The 24565-nt window shown below is 50.5% G+C and overlaps 1 protein-coding gene across 1 annotated transcript in view; it reads right to left on the bottom strand.

Annotated features, from left to right (window-relative positions):
* The window catches only part of LOC128722786 (laminin subunit alpha-1), a 77617-nt gene continuing 53052 nt past the window's right edge, over nt 1-24565 (bottom strand). Inside the window, exons 10-22 of the mRNA XM_053816466.1 lie at nt 8921-9211; nt 7787-8855; nt 7462-7720; nt 6997-7387; nt 5673-6899; nt 5144-5604; nt 4317-5075; nt 3176-4243; nt 2200-2361; nt 1678-2128; nt 1457-1593; nt 1157-1388; nt 1-1092 (exon numbers count right to left, since the gene is read on the bottom strand). Coding sequence (XP_053672441.1) covers nt 947-1092; nt 1157-1388; nt 1457-1593; nt 1678-2128; nt 2200-2361; nt 3176-4243; nt 4317-5075; nt 5144-5604; nt 5673-6899; nt 6997-7387; nt 7462-7720; nt 7787-8855; nt 8921-9211 — 6653 coding nt within the window. The 3' untranslated portion in view covers nt 1-946. The remainder of the gene's footprint in view (nt 1093-1156; nt 1389-1456; nt 1594-1677; nt 2129-2199; nt 2362-3175; nt 4244-4316; nt 5076-5143; nt 5605-5672; nt 6900-6996; nt 7388-7461; nt 7721-7786; nt 8856-8920; nt 9212-24565) is intronic.

Here is a 24565-nt window from a genome sequence, read left to right as displayed (position 1 = left end):
ATTGATAAACAAAACCGTTTACCACATCTGAACGGGAAACATGGCCCACTATCTAACGGCGCAACTGCCCGGTCCGTGAGGCGCAGCGTACGATAACGCAGAACTGGTTAGCGAGCCGCGCGAAGGTCATCGCAACGTTTGTGGCCCTTTTTACGTGGCCCATGGAAAACGCCACGCGTTCTCGCTGCCTCTCTGTCGCTCCACGGTAATGGCGTTAGTTTTTTATTGTAATACCGCACGGATACGCAGGCTCCAACACGCCTCGCAAATACGCGCTGCTCGCGCTGCCTTACTTTAGTACACGTTTGTTAGTTAAGGTGACAATAATCACTAAAGTGCCTAGCTCTCATGCGCTTATGCTAAAACTCGCTCCACTCGCTCGCCGTAATACCGTATTTGCGTTTTCTCCTTTATGGCATCTAAACGAACTTATGCTCCTAGCTGTTGCGTGCTGGAATTCGGCCCTATCGCGAATAAATAGAGACTCTCGCACCGTGCTAACAAAACCGACCGTGGTGGGTAACGGTGGAAAAGTCCTACCGGTATTCACCACGGCGAAGGTTTTGTGGCCCGGGCGCAATAAATACAGTGTCGATAAGTTAGCGGGCTAGGCTTGCTAGTCCCATGAAGTCGTTATCCTATCCCTAACCCTATTGGGCGCGTGTTCTGGCTGTGACCAAACAGGGTGGCCGAACACGTAGAACTACTTCCGGCTCCGGTTGTCACGAAATACCCCACGGTTGGTGGTTTTGTACAGCATTTGTCCTCAGCAAAGAAGTCTTGTATTTGGCTTAACGTTCGCTTCCGGCTTCCGGGGGAGGGGGAATCCGACTAGGCGGACACTTGCGCTACACTAATTCTAACTGTCGAACACCGTCGTCTAAGCGTATCGAATTGTATGGCTATGTACAATATGTGTGTGTATGTGCAGGCCAGTCCAGTTGGGCTAGTTCACAGCCAGACACTCGCTCAGTAGCACATTCTGTAGGTCATCCATATCCGTCCAGTCCTTGCGCTCGTTCCAGATGACGATGTTCCTGATGCAACCCTTGAAGTTCTCCCGCATCAGGAGCGTACCACTCGAGGCCGCATCTGGGGAAGAAAACAACGCATCAGTCTTAAGGATCCTTGAGCTTCTGCTTGGGAAGATGCTTACCGGGAAGACCTCCGATGTAGAGTGGTGCTTTGGTGTTGACTCGACCGAATCCGGACGATCCATGGGGCAGTAACAGTGATGGCGGATACTCGTTAACTCTCAGCGCCATCTGATGATCCTCGTACAGCACCGAGATGTTGTGCCACCGGTTGTCACAGAGCGTGTACTTCGAGGGCAGCGCGGTGGACAGCCGGATCGGGTTTCCGTCTCCATTGTCCACGGAAAGGATAATCTGAGCGAGTAGGAAAGGAATAAAAATTCCTGCCGAAAGCTTCGGAATGTACTACAGCGTGTACTTACATTCCCGTTGGAGAGCTCCAGTGAGAGCGCTGGGAATCCGTTGATCTGGTCAGCGACACTCATCAGGATGCCATTTAGCTCCGACGTGCGCACTTCCAGCTCGATTTCGATGAATTTTCCTACATTAAAGTTGCGTTCTAGAGTGATGAGACAAAGACACATCAAGCCGGTTAAATCAAGCACCAAGGCCACTGAAGAATAGACCGGATACCGGTACTCACTGTATATGGCGTACGCGTCCCCAGGGAAGTAGGAACCACGTTCGATACGCGGGAAGCACTGTCCCACATGCACGTGCCGACCAGGTCGCGCTAGGTCCTGCGTGTTATTGTTCACGACAAACTTCCGCAGACAGCCCTTAAACGCTTCGGGACGTGGCTGGAGCTCCCGGGGCAGAATCGGCACCTCGTCCGGTAAGCCACCGACGTGCAGCGTGTTGGCCGCGTTCAGTTTCTTTGGTAGTTTAAGCTGTGCCGAGCTGTGGCTGCTACCGATCTGCACACTCAGCGTTGCCTTCTTTTTCACGCTGCTCAGTACCACCCTGTGCCACTGGCCATCGTTGAGTTTCGGAGCAAGCAGCAGCTGATCGCGTTTACGACCCCGAACTGTTAGCTTTAGCACACCGTCTTTCAACGCCAGCATGATGAAGTGTTTCGCCTTCTCTTTGGTGCCCTGTGGAGCATAGAAGACGCGTCACAAAGGATCCTTTGGGGCTTGGGCGAGCAACCTTCAGCAACACTTACCAACGCCACAAACAAGATGCCATTGGGGTAGAACGTACGGAAGTCGAACTCCACGTGGAAGTTGCGCTGCCAGATGTTCCGGGCCGGGACCGTCACGACGGAGTAGCTCTGTGGTTTGTCACCGTACTTGAATGCGTTCGGCTCGTATGAGTAGCTGCCGACCTGAGGGTGAATAACGCAACAGAACAAAGGGAAGTTGCTTCGTTAGTGACAGTGGCACCCTGCGTGGCAGAACCTGGTGGCACGGTACTTCGGTACTGCAGACTTCGACATTACCTTCCGAGGTGTACGAGTCTCACGAAAAGCGTGTCACAAAGCTGTGCAATAGTTTGAGGGCGGGATGTGTATGTCGGCGTGGGATTAATGTGGCCCGGTTAGTAATTCGATGGCTTGATGGTTTTGCGTACGTTATCGTTAGAGTATGCTGTGCCGTTTACCAGCGGTAACCTTGGCAACTTAATTTCATAACCTAGCCTACAAAATCTGTCGAACCCATCCAACGTTTCACCGTAAAAGGATTCTATTTAGCTAACGTTTTCTAATTTATTTCTAACCTCCACCATTATCATGCAGTAATTAATTTAACAAACTATTCCAACGTCTCTACAACCGGCCCAAACTTGCGTTCAGAATATCACTAGAATAAAAAGACTACCGCTACACTACGAAACCGACTCCCAGGGTTTTAGTTTTTAACAACCGTCTTCTTCTTCCTGTGAGTTAGTAGCATTTTCAACACTCTGTAAGTACAGAAAGGTTAGATGTGAGAGAAAGAGATATAGTAAATGATAGATCCGTAAATTGCCTCAGCAGTGCGACAGTCCCCGGCAAATATCAGTCACTCTTCAGCCAGTGAGCTGATACTTTTCGGGCTCTATTGCGACTGCTCCCGTAGGCGATGATCGGCAGCAAAGCCCAACACTACTGCTGTGTGAAGAAATTAAGCGTCGGTGGGTCACGAAGGTCGCGTACTTACACGGTGGCAACCCTCGGGAGCGGCCTTAAAACTTCGCCCAATCGGTTCCGTCTTCATGAGTGCCGTGTACAGACCCTGGCTGCCCATCGGAGGTCCTGTTCGACCCATCTGAACGTCGGTGAAGTTCAGCGCCTTTCCAAACGACAACGTTTGGTTGTTGAACACCACGTTCGCTACAACACCTTCCAGTCCGTTGAACACCGTCGTGAGGGATTCAAACGCCGGATCGTATGGTACACCACCGATGTAAAGGCCTCCACTTTCTCCTGGCATGTTAACGAGTGACGATTGCAGCGTCCGACCCATCTGAAGCTGATCGTCAACACGGAGCTCCACGTGGCGTCCAAGTTTGGTCACCGCAAGCACGTGGTACTCGCCGTCGTTAAGCGTCCCGTTCGATGTCAGCTCGATTCGCCCCATTCCAGAATCCATCCACAGGTGTAGTCGACCTTCGTCGAGGAATACGGAATAGTTGCCGAACGTGTCCTTTGAATCGTAATCCTCTCGGATGCGACTCGGGAACGCTGACAGCAGCAGTAGACAGTTCGGTTGCATGGTGCGGAAGACGAACCCAAAGTTGGCCCGTTTCTTCAGACTAAAGGACGGAAACTCGACGTAACCGCTGCCGTAGAAGCCCGCTTTGACTATCGTGTTGTCGCAGGACGCCTCTATACCGAAATGGTTCGTACTGTAGAGCGGATCGTACGAACTGCCGCTGATCTGTAGTCCTTTAACGCATCCCAGGAACGCGTGGTCAGCTCCGGGTGCTTTAGTAGTGTCAGTTTTGAAGCCAGGTGGCACACCGCCCAGGTAGTACTGGTCGCTGAGCACAGGCAACATCGATATTCCGATCGGTTTAGTCGGCGACCCAGGAATGCTGTCGTCACTGTCCACCTTTAGTACGCCCTCGTCGGTGCTGGATCTGCGGAACTGACGGGATGCTTCCACTACGACCCAGTTGCCAGTGTTATACCGCTTCGTGGTGTTGATTTCGAGCCGTGTATCATCACCGTAATCCACGCGGAACACCAACCGGCCCTGGTACAGGGTCAACGAGACCGATCGGTTCTAAAAAAGGCACGAAGAAGAGTTAAAAAGTGTCAGCCCGAAGACATCAACCAAGAGTCATTAAGTTGCTCACGTTTTTCTCATCCAGTGCCAGGAAGATGAGCGCATCCTCGTCGAGTGTTTTGAAGCTAAGGCTCACGCTGAATTCCTTCTTCGTCATGTACTGACTCGCTCGCTGCAACACCGCGTACCCATTGCCGTTGAAGTTGCGCTCATTCGTCGAGCTAGCCATCTCCTGCGGTCCCAACATCGCACCGGCGCACTTCCCGCTCGAGCTAGTGAAGTGCCACAAACCGATCTGTCGCTGATCAACGTACAGCTGACTGACGGTGACACCTAACCCCTGACTCGGTACGAGCTCCGGTACGCGTAGATCATCCGGAATACCTCCAACCCAGATACGACTGCTCGGGCCAATTTTCAACATCGTATTGGCCATGCTGCTGGCTTCAGTAACGGGTCGTGCATTCTTTAACAAACCCGACGACGACATATGCCGCACATTGAGCCTGCCCACGTTAAAGGTCCGCGTCGCATCGATGAAGTACCACGCGTCGTCGTTCTTCACGTCGTGTACCTCGATTTCTTCCGGATGGATGACTTCAGCCACCACTCTGCCGTCAAGGCTCCAGAGCATACGTATCTTGCGCTGTCGCAATTCGATCGCCACAAATCGCCGACCATCACCCTCAATAAAGGCGAGTGGTGAATTCTGCACGTTCGCATCCGTAAGGGCAATCGACATGACGATCCGATTCGTGGTTGAAGGTCCAAAGGTGGCCGGTGCGTACGACCTAATGCACTGTTCGGCGGATTCCATCGACACACGTATCTACGAAGAATGGAGAACATCATGTTAGCTCAGTGGTGATAAAGACCCCCAAAATCATTGCTAGTTACCCCTTCGGCCGCGTGCTTGGCTCGAGTGATCTGATCTCGCAACTCCTGCAGTTGAGTGGCAAACGTCTGGTTCCATGTCAGGAAGCGTTCGGCTTGTGTTTTCGCAAGCACCTCGACGCCGTTCAGTTTGTCTTTCGCCTTCCGAATGTTGCCAAACGTCTGGGAGACGTTCTCTTCCGCCATGCTGTACTTGGTGTCCCATTCCGGTTCGAGTGACTTTAGCTTCATCTTCAGCTTATAAACGTCACTATTCAGGTTGATAGCCTCCTGACGTACGAATTTCATCTGCTCGGACACGATGCTCGAACGGTCCAGGTCCGCCTGGATGGTTTTCAGCGTTTCACCTTGCTCGACCTTGCCAAGCTCATCCATGAGGTTATTGTTCTTGATCGCCGTTTGCCAGATCTGGTCCTTGAGGTTCTGCACCCTCTTCTCATTTCCCGCCATTGTTTTGTTGAGTGCTGTAATAGATAATGAAGGTAGTAGATGAGCCATTGAAGCACAACTGAACAGCGTTCGTGCTGCTTACCCACTGATTTGTTGAGCTCCTTGCTCGCACGGCTAGTCAGATGTGTAGACACATTCAACGCCCTCAGGCTCTGATCGCTGATCGTAATGTCGTCCATCGGGTGGATCAACTGATCCGCCTTCTCCACCGTGCTGGTGGCATTGTCTGCAGCGGATTGCGCCGCCACGATAGCTGACACGATGTTGTCGTACGCCTGGCTAGCCTCCATCGCTTTAGCAGCCATATCCTCGGCGGTTTGGAACTTGCCTTTGATAGGGTCCGCTTTCGCTTTTAGCTGCTCGGCGTGTCGGAGCGCCTTAGGAATTTGTGTCTCGATTAGGATGCTCTTCTCGCGGATAAGATCCTCCGTCGACTCGGTCAGCTCATCCAGAAGGGCATAAAGCGTGTTGTTGTCTTGCGCGAGCTGGCCGTAGTTATCGCCGAGTTGCTCCAGCGTCACGTCCACGTCAGCGATGATGTTAGTATCGAGCAGTTCCTGAACGGCTGTAGCATTCGCTAGTGCCTTCGCATACGCTTCCCGGACGCGATCGAAGTGCTTCTGGTTCGTGCTTTGGTAGATCTCCGTTTCCTGCACGTGTCGGAACACCTGCACCGTGTAGTTTCGCAAGTGATCCGTTTTGTTGTTGAGCTGTCCGAGTTCGAACTTTAGATCGTCCAATCGATGCCCCTGACGCTCGACCGTCTTTGAGAAGTTCGACCAATGCTCGTACTGCTGGTTAGCGCACTTCATTACCGTGTCGTCGTATTGGGCATCCTCGTAGCGCTCCTTAATATCCGCCAGCAGGTCTTTTGCCTCCTCTACTGCTATGGGTACCTTGATATGCTGATCGCCAACCCCATAGTTTTCAAGGGTCTGAATTGTGTCCTGTATATTGCTTTCCATCGTGTAGATCTCTTCGATCAGCTCGGTCACACGCTCGTCCACCTTGCCAATCTCATCCTCACGCATCCGTACACGGTTGTCCAGCTGGAGGAGTCGCTTGCTGTGCCAAGTTGCGTTACGTGCCAGTGATTCTACGGCGTCTGTGGTGTACGTTTTGAGTGTATCTTCTGCCTCGAGTAGATCAGCGACGAGGTCCGACACCTGTCCAGTTTGGATTTCGAGCCTGGTCAGTTTTATCCAGGGCGTTGGAACACCATTGTGAATCAGGTGTGTCGACTGTTCGGCCAGTTGGCTTGCCAACAAGTCGAAGTCGTCGATGAGCGTGATGGTACAGTTGTCACAAACTGACGACAAAGAGCAAAATACAGCGTGAGAGAGAGTGATAGAGGTTAATTCAATTGTTGCATTGCTTTTAACATTCTCCACCAAAAGGATACTTACGCTTGCATCGGGTATCCTGCACGATGTGCTTCGGTTTCTCGCATCGATCGCACCGTCGTCCCGTAATTCCTGGTCGACAATGACACTCGCCCGTCATGTGATCGCACTCATCTGACATGCTGCCCTCGCGATTGCATTCACACGACTCACAAAGCCCATCGGGGAGATGCGGTTGTCCGAAGTACCCGCGCATGCAGCTATCACACAACGCTCCGGTATAACCTTGCTTGCAGATACACCGCACATTACTACCTTGAACCGTACAACCACGGGCGAAATTCTTGCGCGTTTCTGGACACGGACAGGTTGCACACTGGCCCAGGTTAGGATCACCGTAGAATCCTTCCGCACACCGTTCACAGTAATCTCCACCGGTGTTGTTGCGACAGTTCTACAAAGAAGTTGTACGTTCAATAAGTGATTTTGATAATGTCCTCAGGGACTTTGCGTCTTGACATCACTTACCACGCAGACACCCGTTTCCGGGTGGCATTCTTCGCTGCGATCATTGCATCTACACTGTACCACCTTACCGATCATGTCGTCGATCGTAACCTGCTCCATATTCACGATAGGCAACCGATGGCGATAGTATCCTTTACCGGGGTCTTGACAAGACATTCCACTATACTGCGGTGGACAACTGCAGCGTTCCACACCGAGCGCGTGATTGGTTTCAGCACCAGCCACAAAGATGGCCGTATCGAGCGACACGTTGGTGAACCTGCAAATAGTGAAGCTCAGCGTTAGATTCACGTCCTTTTTCCCTCGGGTATGATCCCACACTTACACCACTTGCTGGAAGTCCATCGTGATCGTGCCCCGTACGAAAATGTGCCGGACGTTCTGCAGAGCCGTCATGAGGATCGTGCGATTAGACACCGAACCATCGTAGTGATTCCGCCACAAACTTCCATGCAACCGGACAGAGTATGACTGCACCGCTTCTTCGTACCAAATCGACTCCTCGTAGTGATCCAGCACTAAGTTATCGTGCGTGTGCAGCTGCACGAGTGGAAACTGTCGCAGCGATGGCTCGGGAATGTTCACACTAGCCCCCACCGTGATCAGCGAGAAGTTGAGCAGCCCACCGTAGCTGGCAGTACGATCACCCAGAAACTGAGGAGGAAGCTGAAAGTACAGCGGATACCGGAACATTGCGTACGCTCCGATCGACACGTTACCCGATGAGCTCGGGATGAGATTGAGGTTATTCATGCTAGTGATGTTCACATCCTCGTGGTACGTGTTAGCGCTCTCCAGCTGCAGGATCACGACATAGTCCACCTCGGCATGATCCTCCTGACGTTCCAAGTACTCCACGCTAAGGTTCCGCGATCCCGACAGCCTCAGTTGACCCCACGAGTAATCACTCATGCTGCATTCTGCAGCCCGGCCGAAGCAAAAGCACCGAGTGCATCCTTCCGGGTTGAACGACGCCAATCCGAAGGTATGCTGCCGACACATATCACATTGCTTGCCGTAGACGAGTTCCTTGCAGAGACACTGACCGTTTCGATCACATGACAACACGGTGCTATTTCCGCTAGGTAACGCACCCCGTTCATCGCAATCACACCTCTGACAACGCGGATAGTTGTAGTACCCAGGCGCACACTCATTGCATTGTCGACCGGTGTATCCTTCCCTGCAGCTGCACTGGCCCGATTCACGATCGCACGATTGCCCAATCGCACCGACAATGTCACAACCGCACTGCTGGCAGCCTTTCTGGAACTTGTTGCCCCAGGTGTTCGTGATGCAGGATCTACACTCTGGTCCGTGACTGTTCGGTGGACAAATGCACCGACCCGTGTCCGGATCGCAAATGTGCATCGCACTCGTACAAACGTCGCATCCTGTCGGGGAGATGTGAGAGAAGCCATTAGAGCCCATCCAGAGCATCCTTGAAGGGTACACTTACGTTTGCATCCTTGTGCACTGAATCCGTAGAAACCGGGCTCACATCGATCGCAGTTTGTTCCGCCGACGCCGGTTTTGCAGAAGCATTGGCCCGTGTGTATATCACACCCAGGCAAATCGCTACCATTTACATCGCACGAACACGGCACGCAACCACTGCCAGAATTCAGGTTCCAGAAGCCCTTCCGGCATAGGTTGCACTGGCGTCCCTCGATGTTCAATTTGCACTGACATTGGCCCGATTTTTGGCTGCAACCTGGTCCATGAGCACCGTGTGGATGGCAGTTGCATTCTGAAAGAGTATTGAAAACGAATAGATTATGCAACAGTTGGACTCGATCGAGATGCAGATCAGGGAAATCAAAGCAAGCTCAAGTGGATGCGTTCGTTCGTGGAGTAAAAGACTCAGAAAACTTCTATCGTAGGTTGTTTAGCCTCTCAAACCACCGGGTGGGAGTTAAATTATCGTAAACAGAAAGCGCGTATAAATTTCCCGCCCAAAACGATCGAGCGCCCTGGAATATGACTCACGATCTTACTTCTGGGGGCGCCCGGCATGGGATCGCACGCACTTCGCCCGCACGCTGATTAAGATCGATCGATTGCGCAAAAGGAAAGGCGTTTTGTTTCTTTGCATTGGGTGTATTTTTTTTTTGGTTTTTGCTTCGCGAAACCGACCACACATTCCAATCGCAGCGCGCTCGTGCACGATCGCGGAACCGAACTCGGGATTGATTTGATTCCTCCCGCGAACAGGGAGAAACGCGTATCGACCACTTAATAGGCACGTTAATTGGGCACCTCATCCCCGGGGGCTATCGCTCGACAGGATTGCTACCGGAGCGCATGGTACACCGCTGGCCTATCGAGGGATCGTGGATTTGGGGCGAGTATTTCCCGCATTCTCGCGTGGAAATGCGTCACGACGACACAGCTGGACACGGCGAGTGACCGATCTGGCAGGCGTTGGATCTTTCTCCCCCCCAGTTGAGACGTTTTCGTTTCCTTTCTTTTGTTTTTTTCTTTCGGGTGTCCCGTTTGTCAATCGCATGCCACAGAGCAAGACGCAACGCTTCGGGAGCATGCCTTAACGAAATGATCGCCGGAGAGCGATCGCAGCGATAACGCGGTTCGAGCTTTGGAGACCGCAATTTTCCCATAAATCTTACGCATCCGTGCAGTGTTTCTTTGCGGAATTTTTGCACATTCTTTCTGTATCCGAATTTCACGCATAAGCAAGGATCCTTCGCTCGCCGTACCAGCCGGATTGTGGCGCAGTTTGACAGTGTCAAATTATGCCATAAATCAGCATGATTTATGTGCCCGCGGTTTTGGCGCAAATCAAACATTTGACTTTTCTGTTATTTATAGAGATTGATCGGCGTTTCTTAAGGTGAGATTGAGCTCCAGCGAAAAAGAAAACAATGCAGTAAATTGTGCACTGCACTTCGAAGTGTAAATTGTAACCTTTTTCATTTAGCACGCATCTGAGGGAAGTTAGCAGAACGGATCTTATATTTGACGAAGAAATTGTAACACATGATCGTCTGAATAATTAATTTTGGTACACATTAATTCATGCCCATAAACATGCACAGTTTACGTTTCGACCTTTGAAGTGGTGAAACATAATTTCTATAATTATTCTGCTTCAGAGCAGCGCTGGAACTCGTCCCGGTTTGCTGTTCCCGGATGGATGGTGTATGGAAAGCCGAACTCATAAATCAACGATTCTGCTTCAGTGATGCGACCTGACCACCCAACCAACGACCTGGATGTTTTTCTATCCCATACTTCACCATCGGATCTCTACAATTAGCAGCAAACCCGCATCCAAGCACCACCGTGGTCTGGCTAATGAGCTGGAAAGCATCCTCGCAGCCTGCCACACGCCAGTCCGACAGTGGTACAAGGAAACTTACTTATGCATAAACACATTATAAGCAATGTAGCGAATTTTCTAGTACACCACACCACCACGGTCTGCTTTTCGTGCTCTTTACCCCGTGGTACCACGGTCTGCTTAAGTAAAGTAAATACTCATGCTGTGAAAATTCTCCATCGAACATGCTGGGAGGTTCACCGATCAGAGCCGTTCGATCTGTTCGGTTGGGGGCATGACTTGTTGAGGGAGCAGAATATAATTAAACGATTCGCTCAGACATGGTTTAGCGATCGATTCGCGAAAAAAAAACACATTCAGCAATGTGGCCTCGGAATCGGTACGATCGATATCGAAGATACGGCCACGGTACCGCCATTAACACCTTCGCACCTAGAGCATCGGATAAGCCAAACCCAACACGTTCCGTGAGCAGACAAGCATCTGGGGCCGCGTTAGGCGCGAAGTGCCGGTTTCGTTTGTAATCTAAAACAGAAGTGATTGGAATTCCATGCCCGGTTTCAATTAAATTACATCACCAACAGCGTGGAAATCGAGCGAGTGAGTCAAAATGGAAGGCAGCATTCACAACCAAACAAACTTTTCCCGCGGAAAGTTGAGCCTAATCGAAATTTTTAATGGAGCGCCAATTGGACGAGATTTATGGCGCCGTTTGCACCTTGACGATGGATTGAAGTCATTCGATCAGTGCGAACCACGACGAGTTTTCCTAATTCTGGCAAACCACGCCCGGGCAGAGTTTGCAGCCTTTTTCCCGGCTTTTTCCCGGCTTAAAAATAGCGCGCTGAGATCAGAACCCGACCAGCCGTGGTCCGGTATCATTTTCACCCCAAGAAAAGGTAAAGTCCAACGCAAAACGGGACTGGTGCGACACGACACGGCGGTCGCACTGTGCGGTACGGTGGAAAATCGCTCCAACCTCGTAACGTCCATTAAAACCCGCTCAAGCGTCGAGACGACCACGCGGTGCGTGGGCGATGAAATACGATCGCTCCTAGAAGCGTTACGTTACGGTGTGCCGCGATCGCGTACGGTTCCGGTTTGTTCTTCCTGTGTTTTTTCCCCCCCATACGGTTCGCATGGTTTAGACAGCAAATTAGCATCCATTGCCGCCCGGAACATTGTTCGCGCTGCGTGCGAGTAGGCGCTTAGAACACGATCCTCATTATTTGCCGCACTGCTCGGTGTCGTGTTTCACGAGCCGTGCGTGTTGTTTTAGTGATCGAAATTTGTTTGATTATTTGTACGCATTAACAACACTCATCGCACACATTACGGCAGGATTTACGGCACGGGGTGCGATCGATTTATGGCGTGTCATTGCGATAGGATTACCTGGACGTAAAGGATGGTCGGTCCTTACGAGCCGGTGGGATGGAAGATTGACTTTTCCAACCCCCGGCTGGGGGGAAAGCCATCCATTTTGCCCGATCAAACGTCTGCATCTGCGGCCGTATGCAAGCACGCACTCACGATCGTGCGCCTTTAGACCATTCGGACACAAAACGGCACGTGGATGGGTGCGATAAACCCAATTTACAGGCCATTTTCCACCGATGCACCGAAACGTGGACCCGCCCCGATAACGATCGTCATAATTTATCGACTTTGCTCCCGTGAGGCGCTGCTTGTTTGCAGCCCTACACCCGAGGGTGGAATTTATGGCATTCTCCATCCCGAGCTCCCCCGGAAACCGGTAGCCTCGTGGCCTATTAATCAGTCATACGAACGTGTCACTTTCCTGGTTCGTGCACCGACGGACGAGTCTCCAAGTGCTATAAATATATCACACACCGCTCAGTATAAACTGCAACGAAGCAACCGCGCGACCAGACCACCTGAGGAAGAACGATCGCTTCGGTGTCTCGGCCGAGTTTCGGGTACGTTTAATGTGCCATCTTCCCAGATCGTTCGTGAAAAACCACGGCGAAGGTCCTTGAGGAAGCCAGGGGGTGGGTATGTATCGCGTTTGTTTTTGTTTCGGGCAGCGGTTTTCCACGCTCTAGCCCCACCGACGCGGGCAGCAGGTTTGATTGATGTCGGTAAAACAGCAACATCTGTCTGCTAGGGGTTTGCTCGGGCCACTCGGGACCGACGGCGCATCTGCAAAGCATCCGAAACTTCAAAAAGCTTTTTAAAATATGCGCCCCAGCGCGTCGGGTGTCTTTTTTTATTATTATTATTTCGCTCCCGTTCCCCATCGCTGGGTTGGCGCGCATTTATAGGCGGCTGGTGAGTGTTTATGAGCCGAACGTGCGTATGTTTTCGTGTTGTTACATTTAATGCCCGTGACAACTTGTTGGCGTGTCTGTTCGCTCGTGAGGCGTCCGTTTGGTATTAATTAAACACCAGCACAAACGCGGTGCGATTAGATTGGGGATGGAGTTGGTTCTAAATACTTGCGTCTACATCTAATGTTGCTGCACATTCAGAGGATGCTTGCGTTCCATACCGATCCCGGGGCGTGTGTTTAGTGTCCCACGTGGACCATGGGCTGTTTTGACAGCTCAGCGTGCGCTGTTTGGAAACCAACAACGCCGGTTGTTTGGAAACCAGCCACAGGAATAACGAACGTGGTGTAACCCTGGTGCACGGCGGCGGTACTGCAATTATGATCGGCGAGATCCATTTTTCATGCCGCCTGGTCGACGGAAGGAAAAACGAAAACATCAACAACAGACGAGACCGCATCCTGCCGATTGGAGGTTTGATACGTGATACGCGTTTCCGTTGATTCGTGCCGTGACATCGCGCCTGGTGATGGTCAAGACTGATCAGCGGACACCTGCTGGAGCTGGTGAAAGGGATTGATTTCCCATTCGAAAACATCCGCATGGTGACGGTTTTTTTTTTATCGCGTTTCGTTCCATTTTTCCCCAATTCTCGGTGCTAGAGTCGATTGGGAGAAGAAAACGAAAATAAAAATCCCCCAAACGGAACCAATAAAGAGTCGTGTTACGGGCAATGTACCAGCACGTTGGATGGTTGGACGTGATCATAGCTTTTTCTCTATTTCATCCGCCACCAATCAACACCCCGATCGAGCAGGGTGTCGGTGTGTTTTCCTTCCCGCTGTTTTCGGGTTAATTAGTCACCGTTTGCGGTTGCGACAGTAAAAACGGACATTCTCCTCACGTCGCGAGCTAGCTTCAGTCCACGCGTCTGGCGGGAGGACAGTTTTAATTGCACCAATGTTCAAATCGCCCCTATACACGCCCCGATAGAGTCATCGAACGTGCCCCAAACCTTGATTTATCGACAAACTAGCTGCCCGGAACCTGCCGACCGACTGGGATCGTCCGCAGTGCCGGAAAAAGCCACAACCCGTATGGTGAGACTCCGACGGGCACACCGTTACGAATGTTGTTCCGAAAAAGCGTGACTTTCTCATTTGTTGTACAGCTTGCTTGCTTGTTGTTGGGAACGGCGTGGTGACGAGTTCTCGACGACGTTACGATTTGCCGGACATTAGAAGCGCTGTATCGGGTTACTTGTTTCGATCAGGAAGGCGTCTGTAAGACCAAACTGGGGAAAACCTAACGGAAATCTCGCCCAGAACTCGTCCAATGGCTCGGGGGTGGCTTTTGGTGCGTGAACTAATACTGCTCCCTCGATCGTCGATGGCTGCGCTCGCGAGTTTCCGAGGAGTCTTTCCGTTTGTTTTGCTGCTTTTTTGCCAGGGGTGGAGTCTTCTTTCGTTCCTGGCATTAGGAGGCTCTCGAACCCCTGCCGAAGGCGTCGCTCGTGTTCCAGTGAAAATTGAGCAATTACTCGGACGAACAGAAGGCCGGCCATCGACATCGGGGGTCGGTTTTTTTTCCCAGAATTTCCAACAACCAGCCGCGCCACTTCGCGGGATGCAAATCGCAGCGAGCGCATTAATCCGCGAGCTAATCGTGCCCGGCGAGGTGGCCCATTGCACCACATGATCATCTTTCGCAGCCGGTTCCTTCTTCGCCGTCACCATGCGCGTTCTGATGTCTAACACACGCGCCAGGAAAAGGCTCATGTTCGATCGTTTGCAAGGGAGAAAGATTGCATGTGGTTCCGCTGTTTTTTTTCTTGCTTACGATCAGATCAGGCTGGTGAGTGTTTGCCTTTAGGCTGTCGGGTTAAGTGAGCGGAGAAGCATAACAAGGAAGCGATCGTTGGGTTCAATCGATCAATCGACCGATCAGTTCCCCGAGGAGCCTCATTCTGCTCGATGGCGTAACATTTCAGAGGGCTCGACGCCAGGAAACATTCCCAGGAAGGATGCAAGATCAAGCATTGCAATCTGCTTAGAACGCCTAACAAAAAATGCGCCAAGACAATGTTGCCCAATGAGTCGCATCGCTGTAGGTCGATCAGAAAGGTAAAGCTTTTGGTTGCGATCGCTTAAGCACGTGGTTCGACAAGCAAAAGGTTCACGTTCGAGGTCACACGATCGATTCGATCCGGACCTTTGGGAGCTCATATCGGGCAGAGCGATTTGTTCCTCGCTCGCCGTGGCAAATGGTTGGGGATTGATTTATGTTTCCTCGCGACCTTCTGAACGACGGTTTACTTGGGCTTAGTATTATTATATTTATAATCCCTCTTTCATTCATTACCCATACGCGGTGATAAGAACTGTTTGCATAACATTGATATGATGGTTCGCAAGGTACCCTCACGCCCGGTTCTAACGAAGCTCCACCAGACTCGACGCACTGTGATAAGGGCTGTCGAAACAAAGTGTAACGCTGTACCGTGCGAAACCTTGACGCAAGGGCTTGTGTTTTTTCCGTTTCTGACCATCTGACAAGGATCTTTTGCTCGTTACTCACATCCTACGGGGATTTCTCAACCGTTTCTCATCGTCCGCTCATTTACTTGTGCTGACAAGTGTGAATAAAACGTATCTCAACACCTTCCGGTGGAATTTGTTTAAAAAGGCTCTCTTTTAAGTTGGTTGCTTTCTCGTTTTTGTTTCTCATTCCAGCTATCTCATTAAGCATATTTTATGAGAAAAAAATGAGATAAAATTTCAAACAAAAATAATGCTCCGAATTCCAGAGCAGAATGTAACGATGGAAGATTAGCTTTTTTCTCGAACGTGAGCCAATTGATTTTCACGAATTTCTATGCAAAGAATTCACCGACATCGATCTAGGTCAGTTCAATACAGACGAGTGTTTTTTTTCATCATGGTTTTTTTTTATGTTAACGGACTGTTTTATTCGCTTCACGATCTGTGGCATGTCTTATGATTTGCTTAGCTCGACATAAACGATCTCCAATTTAATAGTGAGTGGACAATTTTCATTTGACGACGCTTAGTGGACTTTGTGAAAGTAGCTCTATCACAAAGGTGAATTTTTTAGCAAAACAGGTCGATCGGGGAATGATAACAAGGTATGATATTAGCAATCAGTAAACTAAACTGTAGCTTAGCAATTCCACGTAAAATAGATATTTGAAATGACCCTACCGCTGTGAGTGGAATTAATTCAAGCAATCGATTGAGATACTGAGCCAGCAATCCAGCAGGAAATGAAGTATTAAGATAAGGACAAGAAAACTTTAACAAGATGTTTTCCACGAATAGGAATTAACCATTTTTTAGTTGTCATCGTCCGTCGATTCTCGAAGTGATTCTTCAATTCACCCACTTTGATAGATCTAGAATTTACAGTGACTGGATTCGTGGCACGTATCCTATTCTTTGTGCCGGTTTCTATGCTTCTTTTCCGAACCTTTGCACGCGTGTGCGTAAAAGCTCAAGTCAGCAGGAAAAAAAAGATATATACACAAAAGAACCAAAGCACACTTAAAATGGCAAATCAGATGGCCGAAGTTTTGCGCGGATCGCTCGAATATTTAACTCGCTTGGCAAGCGAATGAATAGCGATAAAAAAAAACCCGCCGAAATACAGATGTAGAATTGAGAGAGGAAAAAAAACCACCCATCGCAAACCGACTGGCGGCTAGAAGGCGGTCCGGCGGTTACCAAATTCGGTACCGGGACCGAAAAGCCGCGCGTACGCGAACCGGTTGCCGGAATTCACGGAAACATTTCGCCCTCGAATGCGGAGCAATGGCCGCCGGTTCCGAGGTGGCAAACAGGGCGCACAGGATCGCAGACCGCTCCTCGTGCGCCCGCTATGAGGTCATCGAGACGACGAGCCACATGGCTGACCTTCGCGCGATCGCGATCTTATCGTGCGTGGATTTCGTTATCCAATCGCGAGCCGCACGCACCCAAAAACCGCCCAAAGCCCGGAACAGCTAGGCAGGAGCCGCGATACGATAGGAATTTGATACATTTCGCAAAGGGAGCCCGACTTTTCGGGTGAGCCCTTGCGTGCTTGGGACCAACCTTGAACGGGTGGTTTTCGGGAAGCAAGAGGACAAAATCTCGCTTACCAAAAAAAAACGCCGACCTCATGAGGGCCACTAAAAATTATGACATCGTGCTTTTGTAGCCATTCCTCTTGGGCACTCGTCAGGGCCCTGAGTGTAATGATTAATCATGGAGGGCGTTTAGTAGGACGTGATGTGCGTTCAAACTGGCTGCGAAGTGCTTCTATATTTATCTCCCCAAAGCTTCCCCACCGACTAGCTAATAGCCCTCATGGGAAAGGGACGCTCGCGACATCATAACGATCCGCATTAATCCGCACACTCAGACACCATAACTGCACTCCACTTTCCGTTGCTTCGCTTCGGCAGCGTAAACTCTGCGCCGCGAGATCGCACGATCGCGAGCCAAAATGCACTCGACTCGGTGCACTTGAGGGAAGAAATGTATTTTCAATTAACCTCCAACCCAACCACTCGATTCTTGGTTCCACTTTCCGCCGTGGCGTTAGAACGTCTGGGGACGGCCGGGGCTCAGCTGTCTGATCGCGGAAACGACGAATGCCCACCCGGTGCCCACTTCCTACGCGCATCTGAAGTCAATTATTTTTAAACCGTTTCTGTTCGTCTTATTTTACTATGCCCTCTCAAACCACCGACCTTCTCCATCTTGGCGGCAGCGGATTAATGTCTCCGTCGAGACTGAGTAGGCCGCATCAGGTTTTATTTTTTTTTTTTGATTTGGCACAAGAAAAGCGAACGCGAACGAAACTTTCGCTCTCACTGTCGGCAACCAACCAGACAGGATGCCAGTCGCGTATGCTCGTCCCGGTGGCTTAATGAGCAGGTTTTTTTGTCGTGCTCTCTTCTCTGCTTTTAGGTGCACATGTGTCGTAATTTGTCTCGGTGAGATACGTTTGCATTTCATCAGCAAAATCAACACAGTGGAGATGGGCGAGGGCACTCTTAAAACAACTCTTCCAACGAATTGACCTTTTCGTAGGCTGACCTACACCGAAGTGACCTCAAGCGACTCCAACGAGGATGTAATGTTTCCCATTACATGCAATTTAACTGCCGCATATTCCAACATACGCTGTTTGCCCTTTTTGGTTGGTGAAGATAACTCCCCCAGGGTGTATGGGAACTGGGCTCTATCTCTTTCTTTCTCTGCGGTGGACCGGAAGAATTGCCGAAAACCAGTTCCTCACCATGTGAAAGAGCTCATGCAAGCGTGCTTCATTCATGCTGCTGTGCATCCGACGAAAAAAGGGCCCCTTCTGTGAGTTGCTGCAATCCAGAGCCAATATCAACCCCCACGGCTGGGGACTACGATATTGTCCCACGGCGACGTGCAGCGTTTGTGATCCATTCATCGGTGGAAAAACCCGAGAAGACAACACCGAAATCGTCATCTTTCACGGCGTAACATAAGCGACCACAAAAGGGAATGCACAGTCGGCCCTTCGACCCTTGAATCCACCCACCGGACGCGGCACGAAAGCGCACGTTCGCCTTGCTTGTTTGATTACCGCTGCACACCGACGGCCAGCCTCCGCACGTTAGGTTCCGTTAAGACGACCGTTTGAGGCATGCACTCGGAAGAATGGTGTCCCTTTGTGCCCGCGTGGCTTTGGGTTTGGCTTTTCTTGGCTTTGGCCCACAAGTACCCTCCCGAGTGCACCGAACCGGTGTGTCGAAGTCGCTAATTGAGTGTCATTCATGTGGACGTGGGAAGAAGGAAGAAAAATAGCGCAAGTCAAGGCACGAAAGTCGAGAGGAGACACCGAATGGCACAATAAGTAGAACAACAGACATAGAGGGTGGAGAAAATGGCGCTAAATGGTGCATCGTGTTCGGTTGCCTCGGTTGTAAACGGATCCATAATAGGTGCCATGCCTGAAAGCTGACCATTGATTCTAGGCGCCAGAGATATGCATGCGACGCGTGTGTTATTCTCGCTTTTATTATACCGACTGCAGCAACAATGTAGCGTTGATTGTTTTCCCCGAAGCATGCACATAAATTGATTCGAATGCTGTTCATAATTTTGGTTTTGAAATCGTTGCATGGCTCTCTCTGTAACATGCATGTTGGAATGTTGTATAAAAATCACAATGAATCTTTTATTCCAATTATTCAAATCGAGTGGGAGACATACAACATTTAAATTGACTTCCCAACAATAACTCTCTCATAATAATGCTCTACTCATAATGGGAAATAAGCCTGCGTGCTTTCACTTTTAAAGTTGTTCCAAAATTGTAATAATAAACCCATCTCGCTGTTTTTATCTTCAAAATTTATACGCAGAACACAACCCCCCATTTCAAGAGGGTCTTCGCTGTCTCAAAACAAGCCACAACGGACCATTTGAGCCTTCATCCGTGGCACATAAAACAGCTATCAAATGGTCACTTCAGCGTCTGTCCTGTGCCGCGATTGTTCGTTGGTCACGTCAAAGCTGCCGTGGAACACACTCGCTCAGATAATTCGACGCTGCCTTATCTATCGCCCCATCGAGGTGGTATCTGCTACTACGCAAACCGATAATCTGCGTAATATATTATCCCAGCCAGCATTGGCGTAATCTGTTCACACCGATCCGCGTGTGCGTTGGGATCTGCTTATTAATTTATCAACTACCCCCCCCGATAGCGAACCTTGGGGACACAAAAGTGCCCATCCACCGCGCTTCAAAGGCTTTGAAAAGTTCTACGGGGAGAAAAAACACTCGCTTAAAAAGAGGAAAATGTAAATCTTAGCCCCAAGATGGAATCTTTTTGCCCGTCGTTTCAATCGACGGAGGCTTGTTGCACGCGTTAACGTGATAGCAGTTGGCATCGATGTGCTGGAGCTCGGCTGTACGAGTGTCTCAATGGGTCTGGACTGGAGCCTGGAGCTGATCTTTCACACCCCGTCCTATCCCAGCTCGACCACGTCGGGATCATAAACATCGCTAAATTATGGCCTCACCGAGTCAAAAGTTAATTTGCAGCGATTTGAAAAACTAAACCCACTCGTTCGTCGCCTTGCGGCACGATGCTTGGCTGTGGGATTCCACCGCCCATCGATACGGGCGTCTGCGTTCGCGTGCATCGAATTTCCACAGAGGGTTGAACATTTCGAAGGGCCATCCCGCCTCCCAAATAATGACACGAACAAAAAAGGGCACGGTGGCAAGGATACAGGCACGCGTGGTGGAGATGAGTGTTTTGAGTTATCTGACAGATTTGATCAGAGCACGGCTGATGTTGAACAAATCTGACAAAGATCGAGGATGGATCGGGTCGTGCCGCCGGTTCAATCGAGCGTACAAAAGTCTTCCCACACGCATGGCACTCGGATGCTTGCCGGTGATGGCGAAGATACGGTGGGAAAGTATCGAAAACCAGCTGGACGATGCTGGTGTTCTTGCTATGGCACGTACGCCGGATGCAGCGCAGTTGCAGTACTGTCACGAGCAATTGGTTGAGGTATCAATCATGCTGCTGCCCAAGGGCTGGCGGCATACGAGGTGGACCGCATCAGTAAGTGAAAGGAGGCGTTTGTCCTGTTCGAAGGTGCATCACTCAACGTCGAGCGCTTGTGGACATGCACAGGTATGTGTGCTAGCTTCAAAAATATGATTTTTGTGGAATTTTTTGAATGTGCAATCCGCAAACATAATAAAGAATGCATTTCGACCCCCAACGGATTGCAGCATTTTGAAGAACATCAATTTGGCCATTAAAATCCCACTGTTTTAGTGCCTTGTGATGCTGTTTAGTCCCAGATAAATCTCATTAAGTCATCGAGAAACCGGCTTCAGCGCTTCAGCGATCGTACGTGCCTAAAGCTCAAGGCTTTACGCTCTCGTATTGTGCATACGATCACCAGCCTCTGTGCTCATGAGTCACTCGAATAAGTACGGTATAAAAATGGAATAAAATGTGCAAACAGTACCCGACACTGGAGGGAATATTTACGATCCTTCATATGGAACCCTCAATCATGACAAATTAGCCGTCTATGGAGGGACTAGAAAAAAAAGTCTATTTACCACTTGACAGCTCATCGCGCTACACTTATTGATGGCTTCCGCACTTCGCACGCAGCAAAACGATGATAAGGCGCGCGAGAGTGACGCTCTGTCGAGTGGCTGTTTGAACACCTTGTGTTCGCGCGTTTTTTCTTTTTTTTGCAAACAGCATTACCTCATGCAAGTATGGAAAAAGGAGCAATGGAAAGTAAAAATAAAACGAACAGATCGCGACGCAGACGAACGCGAGAAACAAATCTTCCCCTATCCATCACGCCCGTCATGTCACGGTCGTGGCGCGTACATTTGTTATTCCGCCCGGATAAAAAGCTTTCCCTATAAATTACGTCATTTTATGGCTCGAATCGAATCGCCCTCCGCCACCGGAATGCGGCCGCAATGATATACATTTCGTATTCGCGGCATTCTCTCGCCGGTTCTCCGATCGTTGCCGTATCTCCTGGTGCACCACGATCGCATCCCGTCCCTCAAAAAGGGGTTGTAATTCTTGGGGCAGTTTACCCCCACACACACACACATGCGCGCGGACATGCATGTACACCTTGTCAGAACGGGAGGGTCAAAAGAAACCGATCTTCCGATCGTTGGCCCTTGCCGTGAGCCCGTGGATCCGTGAAAAGCGATTTGCATACGGACTCTAATGGCTCGCACGGCCAGCGAATCGTTTGGCCCTATACGAACCGGCGCCTTCCAAACAAAGTGCCCTTCTGCCAACCGGGCTCATTGATTACGTGACTAATTTAATAACACCGTCTCGGTGAATCAGTTCCGGCGTGCGCGGGAGTTGCCGCCTGTCCATTCTGCTGCTGCTGCTGCCGAACGCCGAACGGTGCTGTGGATTTGCGCGGTTGCGACACAACGTCTTGCTGGGTGTTGTTAAGGGTTGCGCACAAAAAAAAAACCGACGCAAGGAAACAAGCTAAGGATTGGTTGATTGGCGTCGCTGTTCGCAACCCATCGCAAAAAGGGACGCCTCCGTTTGCTGAGTGGCAACATTTTGTGCTACAATGATCGCGCGCGTTCGACATGCGCCGTGAGGGTGATGAGTTACATATTTATTTGCAACATAAAAAGTCTCCTCCCGATGGTGCCGGCATCCGGGAATGGGTGGGTTTTTGCGTTTGCGTGTCCCTCGCGCGCCTGTGAAAAAGGCCAACGCATCGTTTGATGAACCTGACCTGCCCGACGGAGACGCGCAAAGACCGACACGCACGTAAAGCTACGTTTCCGTGGCCCTTTCGGCAACATTGTGCCATCATCGCACAGGACGGCGACCCGGACGACCACGAGAGCCCACCCTGAAGCGCCGAGGGCAAAATTAGCAGACCAAACAGACGATAAATTTCCTCATCGCACCCATTAGGGCGTAATGAATTGTTTACCGAACGCGTCCCGGTGGTCGGTTTGGGGGAGTGCGTTTGTGTCGAGCCGCCTGGGAAAGTCTGCAAGGGAAACCGAAGCTCGAAGCGTTTCGGTCCGCCCAGCAGATCGTGGCGTGACATGCACTCAATTTATTTAATACCTTCCAAATGTTTACACACGGCCCAACCAACTCGAGTTTAAACTTTCCTCGCAATTGTGGGATAGTGCTCATAACTTGCGTAGCGTGTTAGTATAACCCATTACGATCGCAAATCATCCTTATACGCGTGAGAGCATAAAAATATCTGACCCGATTTTCCGGACGCGCCACTCGATCGACAATGCCCCCGAAAGGTAGGCAACCCGCACGACTCACCTCGGATGTGCATGTGCGGATTCTTGAAGCATTTCACGCGCCGCACGTGGATGACACTTTCGAGCGTGGTGCTGCCATTTGGATGGTGCTGCAGCACGTTCTCTCCCACCTGGTAGTACTCGCTGTCCTCCGACGGTGCCGGATGGTAGTGGTTGTACGGATGGTAGTGTTCCACCCCGGAATCGATGTAAGTTACCTCGGTGGTCACGTTGCCGATGTTCGGCTTCTTTGGTAGTTTGGTGGGTCGCTTGCGAGGTCGCCTCGTTTGATCCGAACGTTGCAGCACTTTTGGCTCCTTTTCCGGTTGCTTTGGAACCTCTCGTCGCTCTCGAAAAGGCGCCGAAGTGAGCGTAGGATCCTCGGACACCTCCAACTGGGTCGGGTTTGCGCCCACGTACATCCCGACCGTCAGCAGGACGAGCACCGAGATGGTCAGGAGTACAGTGCCGCAGCACGTCAGAGAGCGGACCGTCATTCTGTGGTGTCCTCGCACCACAGGTTGCCGTGCCCGGTCCGTCGCACGGGCACGTCTTTCGTCCTTCATCTTGTTCGCACTAGGTTCCACGCACCATGGCGCATCCTGCGCACTGGCAGCACTGTTTCGCTTCGTTATCCTTCAAGGAACTATCTGCTGCAATAGTATTGCATCTAACAACGCATTGCTCTCACGTGGGTTCACGATTTTTGTAGCACCTGTTAGTCACACGCTCACACACTGAAAACATACGCCACCGATACCACATTGTATGATTTAATGTACGCAAGCAGGCGGGCGGACCGACGAAGAAAAGCCAACGAAAGGGAGCGCGAAGGGTGAAACAGTATATATCGAGTAGCAAAATGTGCTCGGTTCCTTCCCGCCAGCCACCACACTTTGTGAGTACGCCAACAGGCACTGATAAGCCGATAAGGGTGTCGACAAGGTTTGGCTCTTTTTTTTTTTTGCTCACACCACTATTCAGCGAATGTGCATGAAGTATTCCCCATGATCCATGAAGTAAGAGATGCCTTTCACAATAGGAAGTATTTGCACGTCACCGAGCGCCAATGGTAAAAGCGTTCCAGGAGTTGATTAAGTTACGAGCCTTATCGCATGTAATTATTGTTTGCATTACGCATTTTTTTAATGCAACTCCGAACTGGCGTAGGGCGTAGGATATCTGATAGCTTGCGCAAGGTACAGCTCGACTACCACCCGATACTCAATTTCGTGCGGTTCGTTTATCGACGAATGCAAACAAAAGCATCTCACGTTACGTTAAACAACCTGCCGGGTAGTTATTCTCTTTTCCTTTCTTGCACCTTCAAATAGACGCGCAAATCCGTACATTACGGTACACATTAATTAATGCCCACGAACACGCTAATGGTGGCGCACATTGTCTCAGCACATTTTCTAGATCCTGCTGACGGACGTTGAAAAAAAAAATATGGCTACCTAAGTCGGCGAAGACGGCGACGCTTTCCCGACTCGATCGCGGTTTGGTGGTCCACATTCACGATTTTGCCGATCGTCGGAATTTGAGTAGCTACCGCCACCGTTGAAATCGCGAAGCAAAAGACCGAAAGAGAGACGGCGCAAGCGAGAACAAAAGAGAGATAGAAAAAAAGGGAGATGGATTGGGGCTTAAACACAAACAAC

Source organism: Anopheles nili, chromosome 3 (assembly GCF_943737925.1).
Source record: "Anopheles nili chromosome 3, idAnoNiliSN_F5_01, whole genome shotgun sequence".
NCBI lineage: Eukaryota > Metazoa > Arthropoda > Insecta > Diptera > Culicidae > Anopheles > Anopheles nili.
This window is presented reverse-complemented; position numbering and strand designations above follow the sequence as displayed.